Genomic DNA, 27,126 nt, shown 5'->3' with positions numbered 1-27,126 from the left:
GTGGTTGTGGGTGGAACTGGGACTCACACTGTGGGGAAGGGGCACCAGGAGCTGGGTTGCTGGAGATGGAAGAAGGCACAGGATGGGAACCGCTGACCTGCAGGGCTGTGAGGCTCGTGCTCACTTGATTCCTTGGAACTGAGAATTGCCACTTTGCAGGGTCTCCCATCACAGGAGAGCCCAGTCCTCGTGTGAGGTCCACAGGTGCTCAACCAACGCTCGCAGCACTGCCCTGTGAGCTGCCCCTGGTGACAGGAGGCCTCCCGCTCTGGTTTGGAGCCCTGGTCCCTGGCTCTGAGTCCCCACTCAGGCCCCCTCATGCCCAGCTGGGACTCTGGATTCTGCTGTGCCTCTGTGCCCCCGAGTCCTGAGGGGCTGAGAGTTCTGCACAACCCCCACCCTGCCACTGCAGCACCCCCGTCTCCCCTCCTCACGTGCTCTGGGCTCCCTTCTACCCCAGCTCTGGCTGCCCCTGCACCTGATGTGCTTCCCACATCTAGTGTGCTCCTCCCACCTGGAGTGCCCCCCCCACCTGAAATGCTTCCTACCTGGAGTGCTCCCCCCACCTGAAGTGTTCCTCACTTGGAGTGCTCCCCCACCTGGAGTGCTCCCCCACCTGGAGTGCTCCCCACCTGGAGTGTGCCCCCACCTGGAGTGCTCCCCACCTGGAGTGCTCCCCACCTGGAATGCTTCCCACCTGGAGCACCCCCCACCTGGAGTGCTCCCCACCTGGAGCGCCCCCCCCACCTGGAGCGCTCCCCCACCTGGAGCGCCCCCCCACCTGGAGCGCCCCCCCACCTGGAGCGCTCCCCACCTGGAGCGCTCCCCACCTGGAGTGCTCCATTGCCTGCTGTTCGTCCAGATAAGTGAGCAACTAACCCCTTACCTTCTTAGGTCCTGCCCAGCCTGCATCTTCTAGGGGTCCTTCCATCGCATTTTGATTCCTCTCTTCTCATGGTGTCTTATTTCCAGGGCATCTGTCATTGTCAGTTGTATCCACGCTGCTGGCTAACCATCGCCACTGACACGGGTGCTGAGGAAGGCCTGTGTCTTCCCCAGGGGGAACTTCAGTCCTAAGCTGCCAGCACGTGTTCCCAGGTGCCATGCTGGGCTCACTTCTGTGACTGGGCCCTCCCGGGGGCAGAGGTGGGCAAGGAGTGTGTCCAGGAGGCTGTCAGGGCCCTCCAGGCCAGCACCTCAGCCAGGTGCCTGAGGCAGGACAGGTGGAGTCTGGGAAACAGGGTGGCTTCTGCCTGATCAGGCAGAAAGGGGCTCCTGTGAGCCGGTGCCTTGTGGCTGGCTAGCAGCCTGGGGCAGGCTGTCCTGGGCCCTTGGAGGCTCCCCAGGTTCTGGCCAGACTCCCATCCTCCTGGAACTGCTGACTCTTGACAGACACCTCCAGTGAGGGGTCAGTGAGCTGTGTCTGTCCACACATACCAGGCCCACCACCTTCTAGAAGGTTCCGTGAACACTAGGATCCAGGTGTGGAGGTGGTGCCCTGAGCCTGCAGAGCTGGGACAGCAGCCTCCGAGTCCTGCCTTCCCTGGTGCCTGGTTCCCCCTCCATCCTGGGTCTGGGTCCTTCCTGATAAATCACCTGGGGGCTCCCCCCATGCCCTGGGCCTGGGTTAGGGATTAATCACCTGAAGGGAGGGCCTGAGTCACATCCAGGGCTTGAGGACCGAGCAGGGGCACAGCTGGACTCCTTAAGGTGAGCACAGGCTGCCAAGTGAGCCACGCGGACCGTCCCCAAGTGGGTGTGACGTGGACAGGCTCCACGCTGTGGAAGCACTGGGGGTCACCGGGCACAGCCTCTGGTACCCACGATGGCTGTGGGGGAGTAAGTCTCATGAATAGGAACTGGCATTTTGGTGCCTGGGCAAGAATGGTGTTTTTGTGTTTGTCATTTTAAGTAGTTTTGCCAAAGTACAAATAGAAGTGCTTATGTGTGTTGTGGAAAGGGGGAATGAAATCGTATCTGTGTGTGAGAAGAAACTCAGGCTTCTCTGATAAGCACCAGGCTCAGGGCAATGTCTCCCCAGGGGAAGGACATGCTGGGGCCTGGGTGCATTGGGGGGCACAGAGACGAGCCAGAGCCGGTGAGGAGGGGCCACGACATTTATTGAACTCTGAGGAGCACAGAGGGGCTCCCTGGCGCGTCTGTGCTCTCCAGCCACCCTGGAAGACGCTCAGGGGACCCCGATGCCTTCCCAGCACGCGGCATCTCTGTGGAGGCAGGGCCCCCAGCAGGCTCCGCCCTCCACCCCACTCTTGAGGTCAGAGCCCCAACATCCTCCACAACCCTCCTCTCCTGGTGCTCCCCGTGGGTGGTGCTCCCCGTGGGTGGCAGGAGAGCCACCTCTGATTCCAGCACACAACCTGGGAGAGAAACTCGAGCCCAGATGGCACTGGCTCTGAAGGGAAACTGAGTCAGCACAGCAGGGCTGTGTGAGACAGGAGGGGTCTCAGGCAACAGTTCTGGACAGTTCTGGATGGCGGAGGAGAATAGTAGACAGGAAGTGCTGTCGGAACGCCGACCCAGCTCCTAAGACAGACAGCTACGCTGACACCAAGGAACAATATTTCTAAAATAATTAACACTGCATGCCGGTGCATGGGCAGACTGGAGCGTTGTAAGTCATAAATAACACTGAAGGGGGGACTCAGCGGAGCCTGCAGCCTCTGTGGAGAGTGGCTGTGTGCACGGGTGTGTTTCTCCATGGCATACGTCCTTTTGTTAATTAAGAAAACCTCTCGATTGGTATCTGTGAGGCAGGGAAGGTGGGCTGTACAGAGTGCGAGAGCCGGGGGCCTTGGGCTCTGGCAGGTGGGTGACGTCGGGGGAGGGTGCTGGGTAGGATTAGAGCGTGCCCATCCCGGTGACCTCGGACGTCAGCCTAGAACAAAGGCAGGAGAGGGAGAGACGGTCACAATGAACATCCTCATCAGTGGGCAGACGTGAGGCTGGGCTGTGTGGCCTCTGTGCTCGCTGGGACAGGCTGTCCCGGTCAGCTCAGAAGTTCTGAGCTGGAGACCACAGCAGAGCACACACGCCTCTTCTCCGCCCTGGTCCCCGCATGCCCGTCACCACGTCAGGTGTGTGAGCCAGCCCTGCATGGGGGCTTGAGGCCTTCCCCGTATGGAGCCTCCCATGCAGCCCTGGGTCTGCCCTTGGGGGTGCACAAGGGCTTCCCAGTCTCACACCTGGCATCTGAGAAGGGGCTTTGGTTGCCACAGGAGTGAGCGTATGTGGGTAAGAGCCATCTGGCCCCAAGCACAGGTCCCACTGGGGCTGTCAGTGATGTGGTCGGGCAGGTGGGAGCCTCCCTGACCAGCCCCATCCCCAGGCTTGCCCTGGGTTTGCCAACAATGCGCTTTGCTCAGCCTCCTGCCCATGGGCCTGCAGCCACAGGGATGGAAAGAGGCCCAACCTGGCTCTGGATCAAGGCAGAAGCCCAGGGGGGCATCAGTGGGTAAAGTCAGGGGGGCTCCTGGTCCTCTCCAGGCAGCCCCTCACCCACTCACTGAGCGCGCAGATAGCAGAAGGGCCCACACAGGGCTGTGTCCACCCAGAGACCCCTCCCGTTCCCTCCCCTCCCCTTTCCTCCCACAAGCCCAGCTTGGGGCTCTTCCAGGAGGACATCCTTGGGGAGGGAGGAGGGATGTTCCTTACATAAGAGGCGGGGCTGGTGGTGCAGCGTGCCTGGCGGGAGGGCTGGTGGTGTGGTGTGTCGGGCAGGCGTGGGCGCTGGTGGTACGACCTGCCTGGCGGGGTGGCTGGTGGTACAGCCTGCCTGGCAGGGGTGGGGCACTGGCCTGAGGCCAAGTCGGGTATAGTCACAGGGACCCAGGTGGCTTCAGACCCTCCCATGTGCACCAGGGACCCACGGAAGGAAGTGGCCTGCAGAGTCCTTTCCTGCCTTTCCCTACACTTTTCCATGAGGATGAAAAAGGAGGCAAAACAGCAAAGTCCCCAAACATTGGTCTTTCTGGAGAGCTCTGAGTGGACACGAGTCAGGTCTTCCAGCATAGGTTTGGCCGCCTGTCTGGGGCCACGGGAGCACCTGCCTTCCTCTCTAGCCTCTGGGATCATCCCTGGAGACACTTTGGGTGGGAGGTCAGGAGAGTGAGGTGGCCTCATGTCTACCTGAAGCCTGTCGCCATCCCATCCTGTCCCCACTATCCGGCCTGGAGCAGAGGGGACAGAGCGGGAGGCAGAGTGTGGCCCAGACCGTGCCTCCTCCTACCCCCGACTGTCCAGGTGATGTAACGCCAGCTGGTGCATCCCTTTCCGGGCATCTCTCAGAGGCCCTTGGGAGCTGCTCACCTGGCGTTGATGAGATACTGGGCAAGGCTGATGTTGGCCGGGGTCCCCGTGATGGTGATCTGACGCTCTGATGACCCTTCAGTGGCGTTGGCGATTTTGATCTGAGCTCCAGACATCTGTCGAATTTCATTGATTTTGGTCCCTTGGCGTCCAATTATGCAGCCTATTAGCTAGAAACAAGGACAGGGGGATTTCTTAGAGAAGAGCCCGAGCCAGCCCCTGAAGACTGTGGGCAGTGTGCCCGAGGGGCCTGTGGGACGGGCCGCCAGCCTTGGACTGTGCCCCAAGCCCTGAGTGTAACACCCTGGAGAGGTCCCGCCCACACCTGCCTACAGGTGGTGCCTGATCCAGGCCACCTGCCCGAGGTCAGGCTAAGAGCACCTGTGCCTCTGCTGGCCCCTCTCAGAGCCGCCCTGCTCCCCGCTCCTGTGGGAGGTCCACCAAGCCAAGAGGCCACAGTCACTCAGCCTGGGCGGTCCACACTGGTCACACCGGGGTCCAGGAGCGACCCACAGGTGGCAGCCAGGGGCTGAGCAGGGAGGCTCTACCACGGCCTGGCGGCGTCTTCTTGGCCGCATCCCAGGGAGACCAGTTCTGCCCAGACAGGCAGCATCACAAATGCTCAAAAAGAAATGTGTGCTTGAAGCCAGAGCAAAACTCACTGCTGCCTAAAACTTAGCTTTTGCTGAACTTAGGTGAAACTCTGAGGCCATTCAGGGGCCTCCTTTCATTCTCCCTTTGGGACCCCTGTTTAAAGATGGAACATAGTGGCCTCTGGCCAAGGCGGTCATCAAGAATGAGGGTGCTCCTTGAAGTAGCTGAGGGAGGAGGGGGGTGTATGGAGCAGCCATGAGGGGCCTCAGGGACAACTCGGGCCCCCAGAGAAGACTGCACAGGAGCCAGTGGCATCTCTCAATGCCCACCACTGGACGGAAGTCCCTTCATGCACGCACAGGCCATCGATGAGAGCTCCGGGGCTTGGACAGGAGAGAGAAGTAGCCAGACCTGTGGCAGAGAGAGCCCGAGACTGGAAGGTACCTGGCACAGGGCGCCAGGAGGGCAACTGGGCACACAGGTCCCTGAGGGCCTCAGGCGGAGTCCACTTCCACCTCCCTTGAGGCTGCTAGGCTGTCAGAACGGTGGTGAAATTGAGTGACAGGAGCAGGTTTCTGTCCTTACGCCAGTGAGATGCTGGGTGGAAGGGCTGGGCCGGGCCATGTGGCGGCATGCAGGAGGGACGTCCACTTCCAAGCGTGACGGGGCTCAATCTGTGGTGTGAGCAGCAGCTCCATGGTGGGACACAGCTGCCCTGCCAGTCAGCCCCCGTCCCTGAGGAGACCTACGGTGTCTCAACTCTGTTCACCTTAGAGGCCGTCTCTGCTGGTTACTTAGGAAATGACAGCTGTCTTACTAGACTACAGAACCCTCAGTCTTTGCAGACATCTACAGAGACCCCCACTCTAGAGAATCCAGGGCTGCTGGGAGTCCTCTATCTCCTGCTGCATCTCTGGGCTCCACCCACACCTCTCAGGCCCCACCCACATCTCCCAGGCCCCACCCACATCTCCCAAGGCCCCACCCACAGTCCAGCCCTCTCCCTGCTCACACCTGTGTGTGGTGTTCAGTGTGCCCCTGGGGTCAGGAGGGTGGTTTCCTCATCGGCACAAGGCCACATTTACCCGCCTGGCTGCATCCTCCTCCCTGGTGGCAGGGAGATCTGAAGGGCTCATCTCTGATGGGGGCCAGGGACAGCAGCACGGCCGCATGGGGAGGGGGAATGTGGCTGACTCGGCAGCATGACCACAGGTCCCTGTAAGATGCCAACATCCAGGAGGGAGAGCTCCTGGGCTTTCGCACTGCCCCACTTCCTGTACCCCTCCTTGGCCAGCACGCAGCCAGCTTTCCTCCTAGCACTTCATGCACTGGAGTGCGTGGTATCTGCTGAAGTGCACACCACTGAGAGCCTTGTGCACGTATGCTGTTGGATCTCTCCTCAGAGCCTGCTGGAGGAAGTATCTCCCTGCCCCTCCCGCACAAAGTGCCTACCCTTTTCTCTTAACCATCTGCCCGTCTTCTAACTGCCTCACGCCAGCTGTGCCCTGGCACGCATTCCCCTCCTGCTCTCACCCCGCCCTCTCCCTCTGTTCCCTGTGATGTGCTGCTCAGGGTGCCCCTCTCCCCAGGCTCTGGAGGATGCTGCCTTTGCCACAGGCCTTTCCCCTCCTCTGCACACAGCTGTGGGGTCTGAATGCTGATGGGACATCATTGAGCCACCAAGGCATGCCCACCTCACCACAAATGCCAAGGTGAACAGCACTGTTATTTCTGTACCGGCACTCTCTGCCGTGAGAAGGGAATGTGGGGAGGTCGGACCTCCTTCACCTGCCCTGCCCTAGGCTGGCTGGCTCAGTGACGGGGAAGATGGCTTCTAGGCTGAGCTCTGCAGCCCAAGGGCACCTCCCACCTGGCCCCACCTGCACCTGTGAACCCTGCCAGCAGTTAGCAGACTCCTCGCCTCCTCTCATCCTCGTGTGCCTCCATTACAAATTCAAAGAAGAACGACAGAAATATTCTGAAATAACGTGGCCCCTCCTAATCAGATGTCAATGCCAAATTCCACTGGAACTGTGGTGACACCTCCCACTGCAGCCTCTCCTCCTAGAGACCACTGTGGACACCTTAGATTCCTTTCCCTAGCAGAAGGCCTGGCTGATTCTGCAGCTGAGAACCAGGGAAAGGGGCATGAGCTTTGGTGGGTGGGTGACTGTTGCTTAGGGCAGAGTAGGGGTGACCACAGGCACCACAGTCTGCATGGCCAAGAGCAAGCACTGAAATAGGCATCGAGGGAAGCCCACAGTGACCGTCAGAAAGGGAACCAAAGGCCTGGGGCCCCTGGACTGCCCTGTGTCCCCACTGGCCGTGCTGGGGAGCCTGCGAGTCTCAGGAGTCCCTGCCTCCAAGCAATGTCTTTCTGCAGGAACCCTGAGGCAGCATGATCCAACTGTGACCAAGAGACGGACGTGAACGAGATGACAGGCAAGTTCAGAACAAGCACACCATTTTATTTCTTCCTTTTCTCCAAGAAGGTAGCAGGCAGCCACCACGTGAGGAACATCAGCTTTGGTGCAGCCCAGATACATCCCCCATGAAGTCTGGGGGTGCTGGTGAAAGCCCCTGACAGCGCCATCAACAGCTTTTTCCATGAAGAAGCATGGAAGGCTACGCCCAAATGCACTGGGATAAGAGGAAGCTGCCTTCCTTCTGAGAAGTGGGTCTCTTCCCTAGGAAGATCACCAGGAGGAGGATGGGATGTGAGTGGTGATGCTGGGAAAACCAGCATCCGTCTGTACAAAGGGGACCCCAGGAAACAGGTTGACCAGCTCTCCAAAGATGACTCATCCTCTTAAAGCTCATTCCCGTTTTAAATGAGTGTTTGGATAAGACCAAACCTGGTGTTGGTGAACACGATTCACCAAAGGAGCAAAACCCCACAGAAAAAGCCTGCTGGCTTTACTATCTGGAGGAAAAGACTCAGGAGGATGCCAGAAGCCGCATGCTCAAGGAACCACTGCAGTGAGGGAAAGGGTTGAGGAAAAATCCCCTCTCTCCAAGAATGCAGGGACCAGTTGGCTGTGCCACCCCACACCTGGGCAGATGGCTCTGTGCTGCTGCCTTTCAAGTTGGGCCAACCTTAGAAATCCTCGGGGATGCCAGAAGGCTGGACCACAATGCTGCCTGGAGGGTGAGTGTCCTGAGCTTCTGTTAGCAGACATGGGGACTCTGTCCCTGACCAGCAACTGGGACAGAAGGCCTAGAGTGCACATTGCCACGAGGGGCTCAAATGAGATGGCTCTTCAGGCGGGTGAGTGGCACCAGCCAGACAGCCTCATGATCCGCTCCTCTGGTGACCCTGCTCTCTTCTGCCTCTTTTTCTCCCGCTCCACTGTCCATCTTCCACACACAGGACTGGTGATCTCCCTGAACTGCCAAATCTGTGCTTCCTATGGTCAGTTTGTATGAAAGGAAGGAACAGGGCTTAGAATTCCTGCCCAGCAGGTGTAAAGGGGGGCAGAACAGTGAAGGTTCCCAAAATCCACAGCTCTAGGGCAGAAAAGGCTGCTGGACGCTCGAGCTATAAGTGGGGCAGCCATCTCCACAGCCCACACAGGGACTCTGCTTGCTGCTCTGGCAGCTATCCCTCAAGGACATATGGCCCATGCCCTACCTGGTCTCTCAGTTTGTGGATAAGTCAAGCATTCAGAGAATAGTCCTCACTATCCTCAGGACCCATGCTTACTCTGGGGAGGACTGAGTGTGTTGAGGGGAGCTCGTAAGGCCACATCCTCAGGTATGCTTAAGGCATGAACAGACTGAGGGGTGCTAGAAGAAATCTAGACAAGTCTGTGACATCCAACCAACTTCAGGTCTGTTGGAGCCAACTCATCGAGAATCCCAAACCTCCTAAGGGGCCAGGGCCCATGGAGATAATACTGCGGGTGGGTCCACTCTAGAGCATTCCTGGGCCACCTTGTTCTTCAAGGTTTGACCCATACCAGGGCAGTGCCTCCACAGCAACATGGGTTCTCAGCCCAACTCTCATCTGACTACTGATTAATATCTGAAGTCCCCTTTAGCCTGCTGCTTGTTCAACATATTAGGGATACAAAAGCACACAACTTTTTATGGGCATTAAACCCACTTTAAAAAGGAAAGGAGGGAGAACACAGATCAAACAGTGGGGTTGGGGTGGTGAAGGCATCACCAAGCAGTGGGTCCCTCTGCACAAAGGACAGCAGAGCTGACAGCCACTTGTGCCTAGCGTTTCCACCCAGGGACAGGCGGGTACAGGGGGCATACTCACATCATTGGGAATGGTGAGCTCATGAGTGCTGGCCGGTGGGCTGGCGTCCAGACCTGGGCATACCAAGGGGACATGGTTAGGCTGGTGGAAGGCTGCTAACAGTCACACCCCAGTGCCCCCACTCTCCTGGTTCAAGTGAGACAGGGCTGTAGAGCTGGCCCAAGTGTGAGGGTCAGCACAGCCCAGAGGGTGAGGAGCCTGTGAGCTTTCGGTCCGAAACTGCCACCCAACTTCCTTAGTCCCAACTTCTCTCAAAAGAAGGAAAGAGAGACTTAAGCAGGACATTTTCTTTTTTTTCATTTTGTGCACAGTGTGACTTCACTCCCCTGTCATGTTTGTATACTCTCTTGTGACACCTTGGAAGGCCACCCTGGTGGGCCCCCGGCTGAAGGGCAGGGCCACCCAGCATGTCTCAGGGTCTCTGTGCAGCACCCAGGGCACAGGCCATGCTGGTCACACTGATGCTGAGTGCCCATTTTCCCTGAGTTCTCAGGAGACCCCACTGGTTCTGAGGCCCACACCACTCTACCCAACAGTGCCCCACCTCCCTGTGATACCCTCTGGCCTGCTGCATGGGACAGCAGATGGCAGAGCACACAAAGTTGCCTCTCATTCCGATTCTGATGTAACTCTGTCCAGAGGCCCCTGCACATAGCCTGGCTCAGACAGCTCAGGCCCACCAGGCAGTTCTTCCAAATTGGAGCAAGGAGATTCAATAGCATCACTGAGCCAAAAAAGAAGTGCTAGGGCCAATGAAAAGCTGCATATTTCTATATAGATATCTTTCTTTGTTGAAGAATGACGATATGGGTCTAACTGATCATCAAGCCTGAGCTTTTATATTTACAAATCTCCACTTAGTACCATCAGATAAAAGACAACCTCTCAGAGTCCAAGTCCAAGATTTGCTCTTGCTTGGAGGCTGCAAGCCTCATGAGTGTTGGCACAGGAGGGGCGGGGCCAGAGGCCTGCTGTGCTCTTCATGCTCAGCATTTCCATTTCCTGGACAAGTGGCGGCTCCAACCTGCAAGTCTAACGCTGACACTCTGCTCTTCCCCTTGCAGGCCCCACATGGTTCTTGTGACTCGGATTCTGCAGCTCAGCCTGGGCCCTGGAAACCGCAGGATCCACCCCTCCTAACCATCACAGGCCCGGCTGATGTACCTTCAGAATACCCCAGACTGGGAAGCCCTCCTCCCACCCACATGCTCCCCTGTTGCTGGTTCCTGCCTCTGCTGTGCCCCTTAGCCTAGGTTCCAGACAGACCAGAGGGCTCCCCAAAATGCATGTCCAATGGCAGTAGACTCCCAATGAGCTCCTACTTCCTCACAGCGCCTCCTGTGCCCCCCAACTCCATGTTAAAGCCACACAGCTCCTGTTCTTTCCCACCACCTCTGCCCTGCCCCCCGTCCCTGCCAGCCACACCCCCCCTGGGCCCTGGGTGGGGCAGTCTGTCTACAATGCCACCTCTCATCTTGTCTTATGGTACTGACACCCCCAACCAGAGGATCCTCTCACTGTGACCAGCCAGTCTCCCTGGCAAGGAGTGACCCCACAGGGTAGATGCAGTCCTGTGGGGCCGTCCAGCACAGGAGGGGATCAATTGGTGCTGAATGAACCAATTCATCTCTAATTCTCCATTATTTTTCTTTTGCACATATAAGCCTAGAGTTTCTGTTCTTTATATTCTTTTAATAAAGATACTTTCAAAACAACACTTATTTGATTATTCAACTACCTACACACATTCCATAAACAGTGATATTTAAAATGTCACTTAAAAGATTTCCTTGGTCCTGCCTGAGTCCTAGACAGGAATTCCCGAACAAAGTAGACCTTAGATGAACAGAGAGCAGTGAGCCAGACCTGTTGAACTTGGGATATTTTGATTGAAGGGAGGAAAGTATGGGAAATCTTCCTAGGAGGGCACTAAAGTTAAGCAAATAATATAAAGAAATGTCTGCATAACCAGGACATTCATCTCAGGACAGCGTGGCCAATGTGTTCATTCATCTCAGGATGGCATGGCCAATGTGTTCATTCATCTCAGGACGGCATAGACCAGGTGTTCATCCCTCTCAGGAGAGCATGGCTGATGTGTTCATTCATCTCAAGAGAGTATGGCCAATGTGTTCATCCACAGCATGGCCCAGGTGTTCATCCATCTAAGGACAGCATAGCCCAGTTGTTCATTCATCTCAGGACAGCATGACCAGTGTGTTTCATCCATCTCAAGATAGCACGGCCAATATGTTCATTCATCTCAGGATGGCATGGCTGATGTGTTCATTCATCTCAGGATGGCATGGCTGATGTGTTCATTCATCTCAGGATGGCATGGACCAGGTGTCCATCCATCTCAGGATGGCATGACTGATGTGTTCATCCATCTCAGGACAGCAAGGCCCAGGTGTTCATTCATCTCAAGACAGCATGGCTGATGTGTTCATTCATCTCAGGAGAGCATGGCCGATGTGTTCATTCATCTGAGGATCGCATGGCTGATGTGTTCATCCATCTCAGGATGGCAAGGCCCAGGTGTTCATCCCTCTCAGGACAGCATGACCAATGTGTTCATTCATCTCAAGACAGCATGGCCAATGTGTTCATTCATCTCAAGACAGCATGGCCAATGTGTTCATCCACAGCATGGCCCAGGTGTTCATCCCTCTCAGGACAGCATGGCCCAGGTGTTCATTCATCTCAGGACAGCATGGCCGATGTGTTCATCCATCTCAAGACAGCATGGCCAATGTGTTCATTCATCTCAGGATGGCATGGCTAACGTGTTCATTCGTCTCAAGACAGCATGGCCAATGTGTTCATTCATCTCAAGACAGCATGGCTGATGTGTTCATTCATCTCAGGACAGTATGGCCAATGTGTTCATTCATCTCAGGATGGCATGGCTGCTGTGTTCATTCATCTCAGGATGGCATGGCTGATGTGTTCATCCAACTCAGGACAGCAAGGCCCAGCTGTTCATCCATCTCAGGACAGCATGGCTGACATGTTCATTCATCTCAGGACAGCATGGCCAATGTGTTCATTCATCTCAGGATGGCATGGCCGATGTGTTCATTCATCTCAGGACGGCATGGCCCAGGTGTTCATTCATCTCAGGACGGCATGGCCCAGGTGTTTGGTCATCTCAGGACGGCATGGCCGATGTGTTCATTCATCTCAGGACAGCATGACCGTTGTGTTCATTAATCTCAGGACGGCATGGCTGATGTGTTCATTCATCTCAGGACGCCAGGGACCAGGTGTCCATCCCTCTCAGGAGAGCATGGCTGATGTGTTCATTCATCTCAAGAGAGCATGGCCAATGTGTTCATCCACAGCATGGCCCAGGTGTTCATCCATCTAAGGACAGCATGGCCCAGGTGTTCATTCATCTCAGGACAGCATGGCCAGTGTGTTTCATCCATCTCAAGACAGCATGGCCAATGTGTTCATTCATCTCAGGATGTCATGGCTGATGTGCTCATTCATCTCAGGATGGCATGGACCAGGTGTCCATCCATCTCAGGACGGCATGACTGATGTGTTCATCCATCTCAGGACAGCAAGGCCCAGGTGTTCATTCATCTCAAGACAGCATGGCCGATGTGTTCATTCATCTCAGGATGCCATGGACCAGGTGTCCATCCATCTCAGGACGGCATGGCTGATGTGTTCATCCATCTCAGGATGGCAAGGCCCAGGTGTTCATCCCTCTCAGGACGGCATGACCGATCTGTTCATTCATCTCAAGACAGCATGGCCAATGTGTTCATCCACAGCATGGGCCAGGTGTTCATTCATCTCAGGACAGCATGGCTCAGGTGTTCATTCATCTCAGGGCAGCACAGCCGATGTGTTAATCCATCTCAAGACAGTATGGCCAATGTGTTCATTCATCTCAGGATGTCATGGCTGATGTGTTCATTCATCTCAGGACAGCATGGCCAATGTGTTCATTCACCTCAAGACAGCATGGCCGATGTGTTCATTCATCTCAGAATGGCATGGCCCAGGTGTTCACTCATCTCAGGACAGTATGGCCAATGTGTTCATTCATCACAGGATGGCATGGCTGCTGTGTTCATTCATCACAGGACGGCATGGCTGATGTGTTCATCCAACTCAGGACAGCAAGGCCCAGGTGTTCATCCATCTCAGGACAGCATGGCTGACGTATTCGTTCATTCATCTCAGGACAGCATGGCCAATGTGTAAATTCATCTCAGGATGGCATGGCCGATGTGTTCATTCATCTCAGGACAGCAAGGCCCAGGTGTTCATTCATCTCAGGACAGCATGGCCCAGGTGTTTATCTCAGGATGGCATGGCCGATGTGTTCGTTCATCTCAGGACAGCATGACCGTTGTGTTCATTAATCTCAGGACGGCATGGCCAGTGTGTTCATTCATCTCAGGACGGCATGGACCAGGTGTTCACCCATCTCAGGACAGCATAGCGGATGTGTTCATTCATTTCAGGACGGCATGGCCCAGGTTGTTCATTCATCTCAGGACAGCATGGCCAGTGTGTTCATTCATCTCAGGACGGCAAGGCCTAGGTGTTCATCCCTCTCAGGACAGCATGGCTGATGTGTTCATTCATCTCAAGAGAGCATGGCCAATGTGTTCATCCACAGCATGGCCCAGGTTTTCATCCCTCTCAGGACACCATGGCCCAGGTGTTCATTCATCTCAGGACAGCATGGCCGATGTGTTCATCCATCTCAGGACAACATGGCCGATGTGTTCATCCATCTCAAGACAGCATGGCCAACGTGTTCATTCATCTCAGGATGGCATGGCTAATGTGTTCATTCATCTCAGAATGGCATGGCCCAGGTGTTCATTCATCTCAGGACAGCATGGCTGATCTGTTCATTCATCTCAGGATGGCATAGACCAGATGTCCATCCATCTCAGGACGGCATGGCTGATTTGTTCATCCATCTCAGGACGGCAAGGCCCAGGTGTTCATCCATCTCAGGACAGCACAGCCGATGTGTTCATTCATTTTAGGATGGCATGGCCCAGGTGTTCATTCATCTCAGGACAGCATGACGCTTGGGTTCATTCATCTCAGGACGGCATGACCAATGTGTTCATTCATCTCAGTATGGCATGGCCCAGATGAGTCTGTTTCTTATGAAGATGATGACATTCCAGATACCAGTGTAAAGGAGGCTGCCCCAACCTGCTGCCCAAGCCCACGCTGGAAGTCTCCTGGCCTCAGCATTCAAAAAGGCCACAAACACCTCCCATTGCTGCCCACTCAGTTTAACCCTGCTGTGGCTGGCATGTGTGTGCACTGCAGTCCCCAGGGCCTTGGTGAGGGGAGGGTCATCACAGGACACCTGCCTGGCCACCAGGAAGCCACTGTGGCACCGGCCACGTGCACATGGAGCCATGAGGTGTTGCGTGTGTGTGGCATCTTCCTCATGGGCACCTAGGAACCCGCTAAGCCCCAGGCAAACAACTGTGTCTGTTTCATGGCCTCGGTCACCAAATCTACAAATCTATGTGCTACCCCACAGTATCTGAGGAACGAACATTTTAATGCAAGTCGGGAGGGGTGCAGGCAAATCCAGCACAGACTGATCTTCCTCCTTAAGGGTTTGCTCACAGTCCTAAAAAACCCACTTCCAAAGCGCACCATGGTGAGAACTCCATTTCCTGCTCCCATGGCCGACTCTTGTTGCTGGGGTGCTTTGCTCTGAGCACCTCAGGCCCCACCATCCAGCCACAGTGGCAGCATGGCACCACCCATGCCCTTGGCAGCGCCTGAGGCTGGTCCACAGCCTCCCATGAAAGATGTAAACTGCTGCAGCTGTAGGGCCCCCACACCACCTCCCGCTGGGGCTCTGCTCTGCCGCCCTGGCCTGCTCTCCTGTCAGTGTGGCTTTGTGTTACCTGATGACTGGCCCATCAGATTTTGAGCTTCTTCGGAGGAGTGTAAAGGCAGCTTTTCTCCTGGAGAGCAAAGAAGAGACAGGTTTAATGTTTTGCCCTCAAGGAGATAAGCAGGGTCCCTTCAACTAGGGAAGCTCAAAATATGACTGGCGCACGCACCGGCGCTCTCTCCGGCCACGGCCACAGGCATGGTACTGCCTCTGTGGGGAGGGACACCCAACTGCCAGGCACGCCAGGGGGAGGGGGGTTAGCCACAGGCATGGCACTGCCTCTGTGGGGAAGGACACCCAACTGCCAGGCATGCCAGGGGCAGGATGGGCTTGCCACGCATGGCCACCCTTGATGGCCTCATGACAGCGACTGGGCTGGGGCTGACTCAGGCCACTGCTCTCCTGGGGCAGGACTGGGTGCCACCTTGGGATACGCAGTGGCTTCCTGCAGAATAGCATCCACGTCTGCTATGCTCTCGTTCCTGGAGAGAAAAGCCTCCAGGGCGGCCCAACGGGTACGCTCAGCAGAAGGGGCCACCCAGGACAGACTGTGGGCAGCACAGGGCACTGTCCAGCAAGTGCAGACCCTCGGTGCACAGACATCTCTTCACAAGTAAGGCTATGGCAAGGCCAGCTGTAAGGTGAACTAGCTCCCCACAGTGGGAGCGAGACCCACATCCCGCCCCTGCCCTGTCCCCAGTCCCGGTCCCAGCAAGCCTGCTGCATGTGAACCCTGCACTACCGGCACTCACAACTCCAACTGCACCTGTTCTACACGCTGCACCGAATAACACAGCTCAGAAAGAGAAAGTCCCCAGGTGAGAAGAGAAGGAGGTGAGAAAAGGGCTGGGTACGTACCGGGGAAAGCGGGGTTGGTCTGTCCGAGGGGAGGAAAGGGGGTTTGCTGCATGGCCAACTGGTGGAGCTTGGTCAACTGCTGGGGTAGGAGGGACATGAGAGCTAAGAAGGTTATTGTCATCGAGTACAAGTCACACCAAATCAAAACGGCAGTAACAGAACTTTGCACAGATAGATAGAAAGAGGGCCATGCGGACACATGGCAGACGCAAGAGAACGCAAGGACTTGGCCTGGGGGAAGCCAATGGAGCCCAGGCTATGAGCAGGCCAATGCCCGGCGTGCAGAGAGCAGCACTGGAAGTTGCTGTCTTCTCTCCCTGGCTTCCTGGCAGCTCCAGCCTGGACTGGCCCAGCCTCCCTCTCACTGGCTGGTATGGACAGGAGGCTGGGGCCAGTGGGCCACGGAGTGTCTGGGGGAGTCCAGGAGCCACAGAGGAAACCCAGCTGTGCTTCTAGGCGATTCAAGGCCAAGTCACTAGTCACTAAAGTCCGACTAGCCCCTGTGGGATCCTAGAGGCATGAGTTTGCACACCTCACCCCGGTCTCACCCTGTGCTAGGCCTGGCCCAATCCCCTCCCCTGCAGGGCCTTGCTTTACCCATGAGGCGACCTGGGGTGAGGGGAGCACCCAAGGGGCCACACACCTGCCTTTTAGTCACCTCCAAGAGTGTCTCGCCTTCCCTGGGATTACAGAACACTAGCACTAGAAGGTTCTGTGGAGGGTATGAGGGACACCTAGGGCCCTCAGCTGGGAGCTGCCTGTGCCCCTGGCCCCTGCAGGCTGCCCCCAGCCCTTCTCCTCCCATCCTCAGGCCACAAGACTTTTCAAGGGGGCTTTGATGCCATTTTTAAAGTTATTTTACCTGAGCCTCATTTCTTTTTTTTTTTTTTTTTTTTGAGACGGAGTCTGGCTCTGTCGCCCAGGCTGGAGTGCAGTGGCTGGATCTCAGCTCACTGCAAGCTCCGCCTCCCGGGTTTGCGCCATTCTCCTGCCTCAGCCTCCCGAGTAGCTGGGACTACAGGCGCCTGCCACCTCGCCCGGCTACTTTTTTTGTATTTTTTAGTAGAGACGGGGTTTCACTGTGTTAGCCAGGATGGTCTCGATCTCCTGACCTCGTGTTCCGCCCGTCTCGGCCTCCCAAAGTGCTGGGATTACAGGCTTGAGCCACCGTGCCCGGCCGAGCCTCATTTCTTAAATAAAAACTAAAAATAGCAGAAGATAACGGTATGTGGCAAGGTGAGACTCAAAATTCTTCCACCCTTTGGAGAGCCAAGGGCTGCTCAGCAGAGGGCATGGGGCTCTTCAGGCCTGGCTCTCCCATCAAGGATGGGTGCTGCAGGGGGTGTCCTGGGGCTCAGGAGGGCACTGGGCAAAGCTCCTCTGTGGTGCTGGCAGGCAGGGGAGGCGGCACATTCGGGGAGGGCACCACCTCCCCAGCATTTTCCCTTCAGAACATTCAGCCCAAACGCATCCCAGTGTGGCTGTGTGTGGACTCCTGCGACCCACAGCCAGGCAGGCAGCTCAGCTTCCTCACTGCACAGGGTGTGGGTGGCAGAACCTGCCACAGAGGCCACCAGTGCTTGGGGGTGTGGGCGCTCGGAGCAGAGCTGCTGTCCCCATGTGAGAAGGCCGGCTGCTGAGCACCTGACCAGACCCCCATGCTTGCCCTGGCCACCCCTGGAACCTGGGTTCCCTGACACCAGGGAGCAGTCAGGAAGGCGGCGACTGTGGTCCCAGCACCTTCCCAGCTGCACACTCCTGGGTGGGTGTGCACTTGGCCTCCCAGGAGCAGGAAGTCCTCCCCTAAGAGTTCACCCAGAGTCAAAGTAAAGGCCCCTTCCTCAGTACCTAGTACCCTGGGAGGATGGGGGGCTGCTCCCCAGCCCTGCCCCTCCCCAACGCCTGGCCTTGCAGCCAGGTGCTGGGCTGGGGGGCAGGGCAGGCCTGGCAGGAGGGGGCCGTCTGGTGGGCTGCAGCCCGTCTGGCCTCTTCTTGCTCCCACAGGATAGGGTCTGGTCCCCATGGCAAGCCCGTGGCCTCTGGCACACCTCTGTGTTAAGTGGAGAGCCATGAGATTGTAGGGTGTTTGTCGCCGCAGCCTGACTTTGCTCCCTGAGCACCTGCCATTGCAGACACATCTGGTGAGTACTTACACCGGGACAGTCTACCTCCTGGAGAGACGTGAGGCCCTGCAGGGACAGCAGGAAGAAGCAGGCATATCTGGGGTCCTAGTGAAGGTGCCCCACCTGGACAGGGCACGTCAGGAAAGACTGCAGGTGTCCCAGGCCGGGTAGGAGGACTGCAGGCAAGATCGCCCATGGTGGGGTGAGACACTCCTGGTGAATTCATCCAGTCATCGGACGCTGGATGGCACAGATGGGATCCACAAACCCGACTCCCAGTGGGGCTCAGGAGCTGCCCTGTGGCCAGGGAATGGGGTACAGGGGAGGGGCACCCCCTGGGCTCTACAGGGGTTGGAGTCAGGTCCAAGATGGCCCAGCCGGTTGCTGTGGCGATAGAAGGCCTGGTGTCTCCAGGCCTCAGTTCGTTGAACTATAAAGTGAGGGAATGGATGTGAGTGAGCAGCAACTGTGGCTGTGGATGACAAAAAAGTCTCCCAATATGTTTTTGGCTTTTTACGAAGAAATGACCACACTAGCAAATAAATCTCTCTCCTCCCTACCTACAAATGTAGGGGACGTCCTAGGGAGGTCTGGACTAGCACAGGGCGGTGCTCGGGGAGCATCTGTGGAGAGGATGGGCAGGTGCTCACCCTAGCTCTGCCCAGGATCAGTCAAGCCACTGCACCTCCTTTGGACTCAATTTCCACATTTTTTAAAGGAGAGAACAGGACTAAGTGCCAAGGGGCCTTCCACTTTTTGAGAAGATTCTGCCCTGTAAAAAAATGAGACTTTTGGTTCTCACCAGTACCTCCAAATCACTGAGAGGAAAGGGGAAGAAAGTCAGGTAGGCAGGCGACAGGAAGGGAGGGAGGGAGAGGAGGGCAGGAGGGGAGGAAGTAGGGGGAGAGGGAGGGAGGGAACGGAGGGGAGGGAGGGAGAGGAAGGCAGGAGGGGAGGGAGGGAGAAGAGGGGAGGGAGAGGAGGGCAGGGGGAGGAAGTAGGGGGAGAGGGAGAGGGAGACGAGGGGAGGGAGGGAGAGGAAGGCAGGTGGGGAGGGAGGGAGAGGAGGGGAAGGAGGAGAGGGAGAGGGAGGGAGAGGAGGGAGAGGAGGGAGAGGGAGGGAGAGTAGGGAGGGAGAGGAGGGCAGGAGGGTGGGCAGGGGAAATATCCCATTACTGATGTTTCTCTGTAAACTGTCTTTTCTACTTCACATTGTCTCAGAATGTAACACACAGACAACTACTAAAATTGCAACCATTTGTTAAGATGCAACTCAATGAATTAACACAAAACAAATGCACCCATGCAACTATCACTCAGGCCAAGAAACAGGTCCCCGCCACGGTGGTTCTAACCTGCATTCTATTTCATTTCCAGCAAAATGCCTGTTTCTGTCATTCGTCCATTTTTCTTATTGCTTGATTTTTGTTGACTTCCCAAGAGCACCCAGCATTTCAGATGCCAGCCTGTCTGTCATTCCTGCTGCACAGATCTTCTCCCCTCTCTCCCATGGTGTCTTATAAGAAACAGTATTCTAACATTTAATATAGTTGAACTCACCGGTATTTTCCTTTATGGTCTGTGCTTACATTTTAAGAAATCCTCCCCTGACATGAGAATCGGACATTCTTCTATATTTTCTCCTAAAACTGCTCAATTTTTCTGTCTTGTGTTGGAGTTCTTGACACATGGGAAATGATTTTTGTTTATGGCAGGAAATAAAGATCAATTTCCCCACATAGTTGACCCACTGTCCTGGCACTGTGTGGGCCATCTGCCCTTTCTGCTCTTGTGGGCAGCTTTGTTCCGTCCAAGTATCGTGGATGGCTTCCTTCCTGTGTGAGGGATTCTGGACTCTCAGGTCTCATCCAGTCTACTTGTCTCCCACTGCACCAAAACCACACAGTCTGACATAGTCATCTCCGATGATCACAGTGCCTCCTTCTGGACACCTCCTGCAGGACCTGCCTGAGGCTGTTTTACAGCTAATTTTTTTTAGATAATTAGAAGGAATACATTAAAATAATGATAAAAAGCATAGTAATACACAAACCAGTAAAGCAGCTGTTTATCAGCGTATGAAGAATGATGAGCTATGCTTAACAGCAGGTGCTAGATAGCTGGCAGCTCAGTGGCTTTGCACTAGCAGCATACATGGGGGTAACGTGCTGCAATCTCAGGTCAGCTGCAAGGTCTCCAGGCAACAGTAATTTCTCAGTTCTACTATACTCTCATGGGGTCACCATCATCTATGTGGTCTGATGCTGGCTGAACTGTCATGTGGTGCATGACTGTAATTGCTTTGTGCTAAGACAGTGTGGACGATACAATTCCAATTTTTGAAAGATGATGAGATATGCTTTATGGTCTGGTACGTGATCAGGTTTTGTAAATATCTCCATGAATTCTACAGTTGTGGGGGTGTAGTGTTCAAGGTACGTCAGTTACATCAGGATCACGGATAGTTCTGTTGATGCCTTCTTCACACTTGTCTACTTGACCTATCACTCATGGAAAGAGAGGTGTGCCAAGTTTTTGCTATAATGTCTGTCAAATTCTCTATGTTTTGTCAATTATTTTCTTTACATATTTTAAAGCTATGTTTTAGGCATGCATAAATTTTGAAATATCTTCTTGTGAGCTGACTTTTCTATCAACATGTAATGATTAAAGTTTTTCTCTTAAAGTCTTGTTTTTTTCCCCTACTGATGTTAATATTGGTACACCAGTTAATTTTGTTGCCTATTCCTTAGCCTTTTTCCATTCTTTCATTTTTTTCTGGGTCCTTATGCTTTAAGTGTATCTCTTGAAAGAAAAAAAAACAACAAAATTATTTTTGCTTGTTGGTTTGCCTATTTGTTCAGTTTAAAAATACAGTCTGGCAGCCTTTGCTTCTTAACTGGAATTTCATAATTTTACTTTGTTCACCATCATCCACATGTTTAGACTAATTTTTGACACTTGTTTTCTAATTGTCCTGCTTTTCCAGGGTTTCTTTTTTATTTCACTCCTTTTCTTCTTTTGGATTAATAATTTCCCCCTCACTTGTTTCCCGTCCTGTCACAGAGGTTACGTATCGGACTCCTTTGTTGTTAGTGGCCATTGAAATTTTAACATGTGCGTTGAGAGTCTACACTCAGTGTCTTCACCCTGCAGTGGAATGAGACAGAGACCTGCGGATGTTCACATCTCCTCGCGCACACCTGATCTTACATGTACTATTTGTATCCACTCGACTGTTCCGGGTGTTCGCATCTCCTCACGCACACCTGATCTTATGTGTACTGTTTCTACCCACTCCACTGTTGTATCAATCCTGTGAATCAGGTAAAGGCATCAGTGAGTTCACAGATGATGTATGTTTACCAAATGTGCACACTTTTCTTTGCATTTCCAGCCTTCCTTCTGGGACAATTTTCCTTCTTCCCACAGGGCATCCATCAGAAGATCATGTGCTGGGGCCTGCTGGTCAGATCAGTTTGTCTACAAATGGCTACATGTAGGTCCTTGGAAGATCCTCCCTTGAGATGGAATTTTATGTTGACAACTATTTTCTTTGATTATACCAACATCTGCTGGCTTCTAAAGTTACTGATGAGAAGTCACCAAATTTCTCACTGTTGTTCCTCTGTCATATTTTCTCTGATTACTTTTAAGATTTGATTTTGGTCTTTGGTGTTATATAGTCTGGCTTCAATATTTCTAAGATGGATTTCTCTTTGTTTATTCTGTTTGGGAATTGTTGGGGTTTCTGAATATGAGGATGGTTTCTAATTTTGGAAGGTTTTCTTTGTGTCTCTTGGAATTTTCTCTCTTCATTCCATGTCTCCCCTGGGCTTCCAACTGGATGCATGTTCTTCCTTCTCAGGCCTCCTGACCAGTATTTCTCAGACCTCCACGGGCCAGTGAGTCGCCCGAGGATCCTGTAAAAACGCAAGCCCTTGCCCTTCTGAGAAAGGCAAGCTGGGAGGAACGGTGTGTGAGAGCCGTGCCACTGGGGCCCTGCAGAGAATGGGGTGTTCCAAGAAAGGGAAGATGGAACTCCAGCCAACAGTGAGGGTTGCCTGGGCCTCTTGTTTCATGAGGAGTGGCTGCAGTAGCACAGCTCTGACAGCAGGTGGGGCCATGGGCAAGTCTCTGCACCACTTGCAGCCGCAGGGTCTTGGAAGGTGTCAGGCTTCAGAGCGAGAGAGGCTGGACCTCTCAGCAGGTGCCCAGGGCACGCGGCACTGACTACTCTCTCTCTACAGTGAGGGGGCCCCTCACCCACCTCCCTACAGGGTTCTAGAGGGAGACACAGAACAAGTGGGAGGAGAAAGCACTCTGCAACAATCCGTCCAAATCTCTGCAGGTACACGAGATTGTCACGAGAGTCCACGTGCGCTCTTCATGTGTCCAGGGGAAATGCATGGCACCAACAGAGTCCCGGGGATTGCACAGCTGGGATGAAGGGCTGCACCCAGCAACAGATCTGGCCATACCTCCTATCCCTGGGTTCCTCTTACGACTACATGTTTCTACAATTTCCCCACGACTCTTTCACTGAAGAACCAGCTTCTTAGCAGATACTGGTGTCCACTTGATTCCCAGCATTGTTGCGCATCTGCTGCTCATTTCAGCTGCCTGGGCGGCTGTGCCAAGCCCTCCCATTCCCTGGCTCCTTAGCTCTGGCCAAGGCACCTCTCAGAGCTTCCACTTGCTTGTATGTGGAACTGGCCCCACGGTCCCGAGATCTGCTTCACAGGGTTGGTGCAAGGCTCATCTAAAATAGCCTACATGGCAAATTCTTCGTCAACTCTAACATGTTTTTATTTTTGCTTGTTTTCAAAATCCCCTTTAAATGATGGGGACGTTAAGTAAGGGAGTGGTTAGGAGACCTGGAAGACTAGAAATAAAGATTCGTATATATGATGGTATTTTTTCTTTTTTGAGATAGAGTCTTGCTCTGTCACCCAGGCTGGAGTGCGGTGGAGCAATCTCTGCTCACTACAGTCTCGACCTCCGGGGCTCAGGTAACCGCCCCACCTCAGCCTCCTGAGTAGCTGGGCCTACAGGTGTGTGCCACCACAACCAGCTAATTTTTGTATTTTTTTGTAGAGATGGGGTCTTGCTCTTTTGTCCAAGCTGGTCTCGAACTCCTGGGCTCAAGCAATCCTCCCATCTTGGCCTCTCAAAGTGCTGGGATCACAGGAGACAGTTACTGTACCTGGCCTACGAGGGTATTTTTGAAGTTCACTCATTTCTTCCAGAAAAACCAGTTCCTTCCTGGTGTAACTTCCCTGCTGTAATTAAAGGTGCAGATGTGCTGGGTGAGAGTCAAGCGGTCTGTCCAGGCGTGGGCGCTCTGGGCTCTGCTCTGAGGTCCCAGGTCTCAGGTGCTGTTTCTCTTTCTCGTTTCTGAAACTGCACTTGGCCTGACCCAGGCAGGACACACAGAGTCATATGGATATCCTCCAGGGCTGACGAGTGGCCACACTGGAGAGCCTGACTGCAGTCCTCCAAAGTCCTTCCCCCTGTAGCATGGCTTTGAGCCTCTTCAAAACCTGCACATCCAGAGCACAATCAGCCTCGAGGAGCATGTGGGTAAAACGATGTACGTGGCATGCGAGGAGCTGGAGAAAAGTGGGCAAAGGCAGATCAGTGCCAATTACTCCTTTTTTTTTTTTTTTTTGAAATGGGGTCTCACTCTCTGGCCCAGGCTGGAGTGCAGTGGGATGATCTTGGCTCACTGCAACCTCCACCTCCCGGGCTCAAGCAATCCTCTTACCTCAGTCTCCCGAGTAGTTGGGACTACAAGCGTGTGCCACCACATCCGGCTAAATTTTTTTGTAGTTTTGTTAGAGACGGGGTCTTGCCATGTTGGCCAGGCTTGTCTCAAACTCCTGAGCTCAAGTGATCCACCTGCCTCAGCCTCCCAAAGGGCTGGGATTACGGGCTTGAGCCACCACACCCAGCCTAAGCCACCATGCCTAGCCCCAATGATTCTTAAATAAAAACAAGCTAAAAACACTTTTTAAATTGGGCACAGAAAACACATGCATATTTTAGTTTTACATAAAGAAAGACTCAAATCTATGGAATGTATTATCTTACGCTTGATGTTTCTTATTCATGGGCCCACATGTCCAGGTCAAATATCACATTGCTAAAAAATGACTCTAGTATCTGTCCATAAGCCGCCACTGTGGTATAAATAAACTTTGTATTCAATTATATTATAAATTAAAACTATATATTCTATAATTATATTGATATTGTAAGAAATTGAAGCTTTAAAGATTTCTACTAAATACCAAGCTCAGATAAAAATTGCTTCCTGTTACATATGTCACTAAATAATCATTTTATTTTTGTGTTTAATGAATTATTAAGTGATTGTCCAAGTCTTCAATTTTACGTGCCTGCAACAAAAGCACTATGGAAGCTTCCAGTCTTCTATTAATGCTCTGCAAATCTCACGACACAGATGTAGAAACAGAATGTCTTCCACAGAGAGCTATTTCACAGGAGAGAACCAAGTGCTTTAGTCCACTCCTGCTGCTATGACAAAATGCCTTAGACTGGGCAATTCAGAAACAGCATAAATGTGTCTCAAAGTTACGGGGGCTGGAAACTGGAGATCAAAGTGCTGGCTGGTTGGGTGTATAGGAAGGGCCCAGTCTCTGCTTTCAATATGGTGCCTGAACGCTCTTGTCCTCACATGGCAGGAGGGATGGAGGGGAGGCCACTCTCTGAAGCCTCTGTTATCTGAAGCCTCTGTTATAGGGACCAATGCTGTTCACGAGGGTGGAGCTCTCATGACCCAATCACTCCCCAGCCCTGGGACCCCCCACCCTCTAATACCATCATCTTGGTGATTAGGTTCCAACACAGAAATTGTGGAAGAACAGACACATTTAAACCATAGCACCAGGTATCTCAAATCATTACCATATGCACTGAGGCAGTTCACTTAACAGTTAGTTATACATTAGTTTAAACTAATTTGAAACAATCTGCACAACTACCCATTTATAAGAGACACTGAGACAGTCACATGAGAAAGAGCAAAGTCACCGATCGATGTAAACGCCAATAACCACACATCAGGGTCCTGCGGTCCCACCGTGTGCACACAGCCACAGCCTCTGAGAATTTCAGACCATAAGCATTCTGGCTCAGACGGGTGCTCAGCCAAAGGCCGCGGTGAGAACGTTTGGCTCTGTGGCCACAGGAAACCCTTAAGGTGTCACCAGAGGGTCCCTGCAGGTCTGATCATCCAACTTCAGGGTTACTGTCTGGGGAAAGACAAACCCTGACCCCATCGACTAACCTTCCCTTTACCATGGGTGCCACACATTGCCTTTCCTTTGGGTTCCAGAGCTTTGCAAAGTCAAGCAGCCCCCCGCCCCGTCTGGAACCTGCCTCTGCACACGTGTATCTCTAGATGTGCATGACCACCTGTCCTGAGTCTGAAATGGAACTGGGCCATCCCAGAAAGTCAGCTCTGACTCCCCTGGCTTCCATCTTCATTTTCCTTCACACAGGCTTTCCGTTAGGAGGCATCACACCTGCCCCGCGCCCCTGCCACACACACGCACACACACCTCTGCTTCTGCCCAACACTGCTGCTGGGTGGCCCCAACAGTGCCTTCCGGCGTGTGGTGGCCACAGCCCGGCTTCCTGGTGGGGACAGGCACTGGTGTCTACAGCTGACCCCAGGATGAGACGTCCTTGATGCAGCTACAGCAGCATCACCAAAAGTCTGAAGCCAGGAACCACTAACAGTGGCCTCTGGGGCAGGTGGTGAAAGGCTTTTCTTGATCAGCGTTTCTCTACCATTTGATTCATGTGTTGCCTTTAATGGAATAACTATTGTTATCTATTCTCCATTCAATATAAATTTTCCTGCAATGATAGTAAATTGCATCTCTATAGCAGACTTATTTAATGACCGTTAACTCTTAAAAACACTCCTGACCTGCCTTCTCATCTCACTCAGATGGACGTCCCTGCCCCCAACTCAAAAGCATCAGGGTTTGAAGGCTCCTGAGCAGCCGGCTCACCTGGTGGCCGCCTCCCATCCAGCTCAGAGGTGCCTCTCGCAGTTCACAGGGAACAGCGAACGGCCCGGAAATGGGTTACGAGGAGCAGCTGCTGAGCTGGGCAACCATTCAAAATGGTTTAGAGAAGAGAAACCTCCTCAGAACCAACTCCAGGTCTGCCCCATCTGCTGACAAACGAAGCACTTCCAGTGGGGCCGTCTCTCCTCTCCCCAGCGCCTACCAGTGCAGCCCTCACTCCCTGGGGCCCTAAAGCCGCCTCCAGAGAGGCCCTTTCCTCACAGTTTGCACCTTTTATCTCTTGGCCCCTAAGGGCTCAGAGCCGCACAGCCCAGAGCAGCCCAGGGTTCCCCTCCAACAGTTTATCTGAGGGTGTCTTCTTCCTCCATCACTGGAATTACACCTAGACCCAGCAGGAGCAGGAGAGAGGTGTCGGAGCCACCAGTCACGGAGCCGCATGGTACCCAGCTCTGCATGGCCCGGGCCAAGGACGCTGATGCCCGCCTGGCATCCCACTGACTCTGGAATGAAGACAAAGGCCTGTTCCACTGGCTTTCCACAGCCCGGATCTCTGTGCGTAGATGGACCCTACATTTCCATGTGGACTCTGAAAGGGGAGAGTTAATTTCACCAGGCCCTCAAATGTCCTTGCCAAGGTATCTTTGTGGCCTGTTTGATAATGTCGCCCAACTTCTTAGAGGCACAGAAAGTGCCATTGACACCTGCCTGTGGCGGTGAGCGCATCCTCGCCGCCCTGCACGGGGACAGAGCCCGTCTCAGTTCCCTCCCAGGCCCGGTGGGAGGGAGGAAAACCCAGGACTGCGGCAGAATCGAGACAATTTGACATCAGGCCAAGTCCTCAACACAAGCAGAATTAGTGCTAAGAGGTTAAAAGGTTATTTGAGGTCATATGGATACGACACAGGTCAGGAACAACTGAGAAGTTGATTAATATTATTGTGTAATATTAATGTTAGTAGCAATTAACAGCAGCATGCAGGTAGGTAAACAACC

The 27,126-nt window shown here is 53.8% G+C and overlaps 1 protein-coding gene across 47 annotated transcripts in view; it reads right to left on the bottom strand.

Annotated features, from left to right (window-relative positions):
- Positions 1-2,103: 2,103 nt before the first annotated feature.
- The window catches only part of LOC105472489 (poly(rC) binding protein 3), a 286,435-nt gene continuing 261,412 nt past the window's right edge, over positions 2,104-27,126 (bottom strand). For 27 of the 47 annotated variants that reach the window (XM_024789964.2, XM_024789958.2, XM_024789967.2 and 24 more), the window contains 5 exons: positions 15,948-16,026; positions 15,100-15,159; positions 9,188-9,240; positions 4,327-4,496; positions 2,104-2,896 (listed from right to left, as the gene is read on the bottom strand). In XM_024789964.2, coding sequence (XP_024645732.1) covers positions 2,860-2,896; positions 4,327-4,496; positions 9,188-9,240; positions 15,100-15,159; positions 15,948-16,026 — 399 coding nt within the window. In that variant the 3' untranslated portion in view covers positions 2,104-2,859. Of the gene's footprint in view, positions 2,897-4,326; positions 4,497-5,914; positions 8,328-9,187; positions 9,241-10,637; positions 14,332-15,099; positions 15,160-15,946; positions 26,720-27,126 lie in introns of those variants that run through there. The other 20 variants (XM_071095840.1, XM_071095839.1, XM_071095854.1 and 17 more) reach the window with 13 other exon arrangements.

The sequence above is a fragment of the Macaca nemestrina genome, chromosome 4 (genome assembly GCF_043159975.1).
Source record: "Macaca nemestrina isolate mMacNem1 chromosome 4, mMacNem.hap1, whole genome shotgun sequence".
Taxonomy (NCBI): Eukaryota; Metazoa; Chordata; class Mammalia; order Primates; family Cercopithecidae; genus Macaca; species Macaca nemestrina.
The sequence above is the reverse complement of the archived record's forward strand: the minus strand, read 5'-3'. Positions and strand labels throughout refer to the sequence as shown.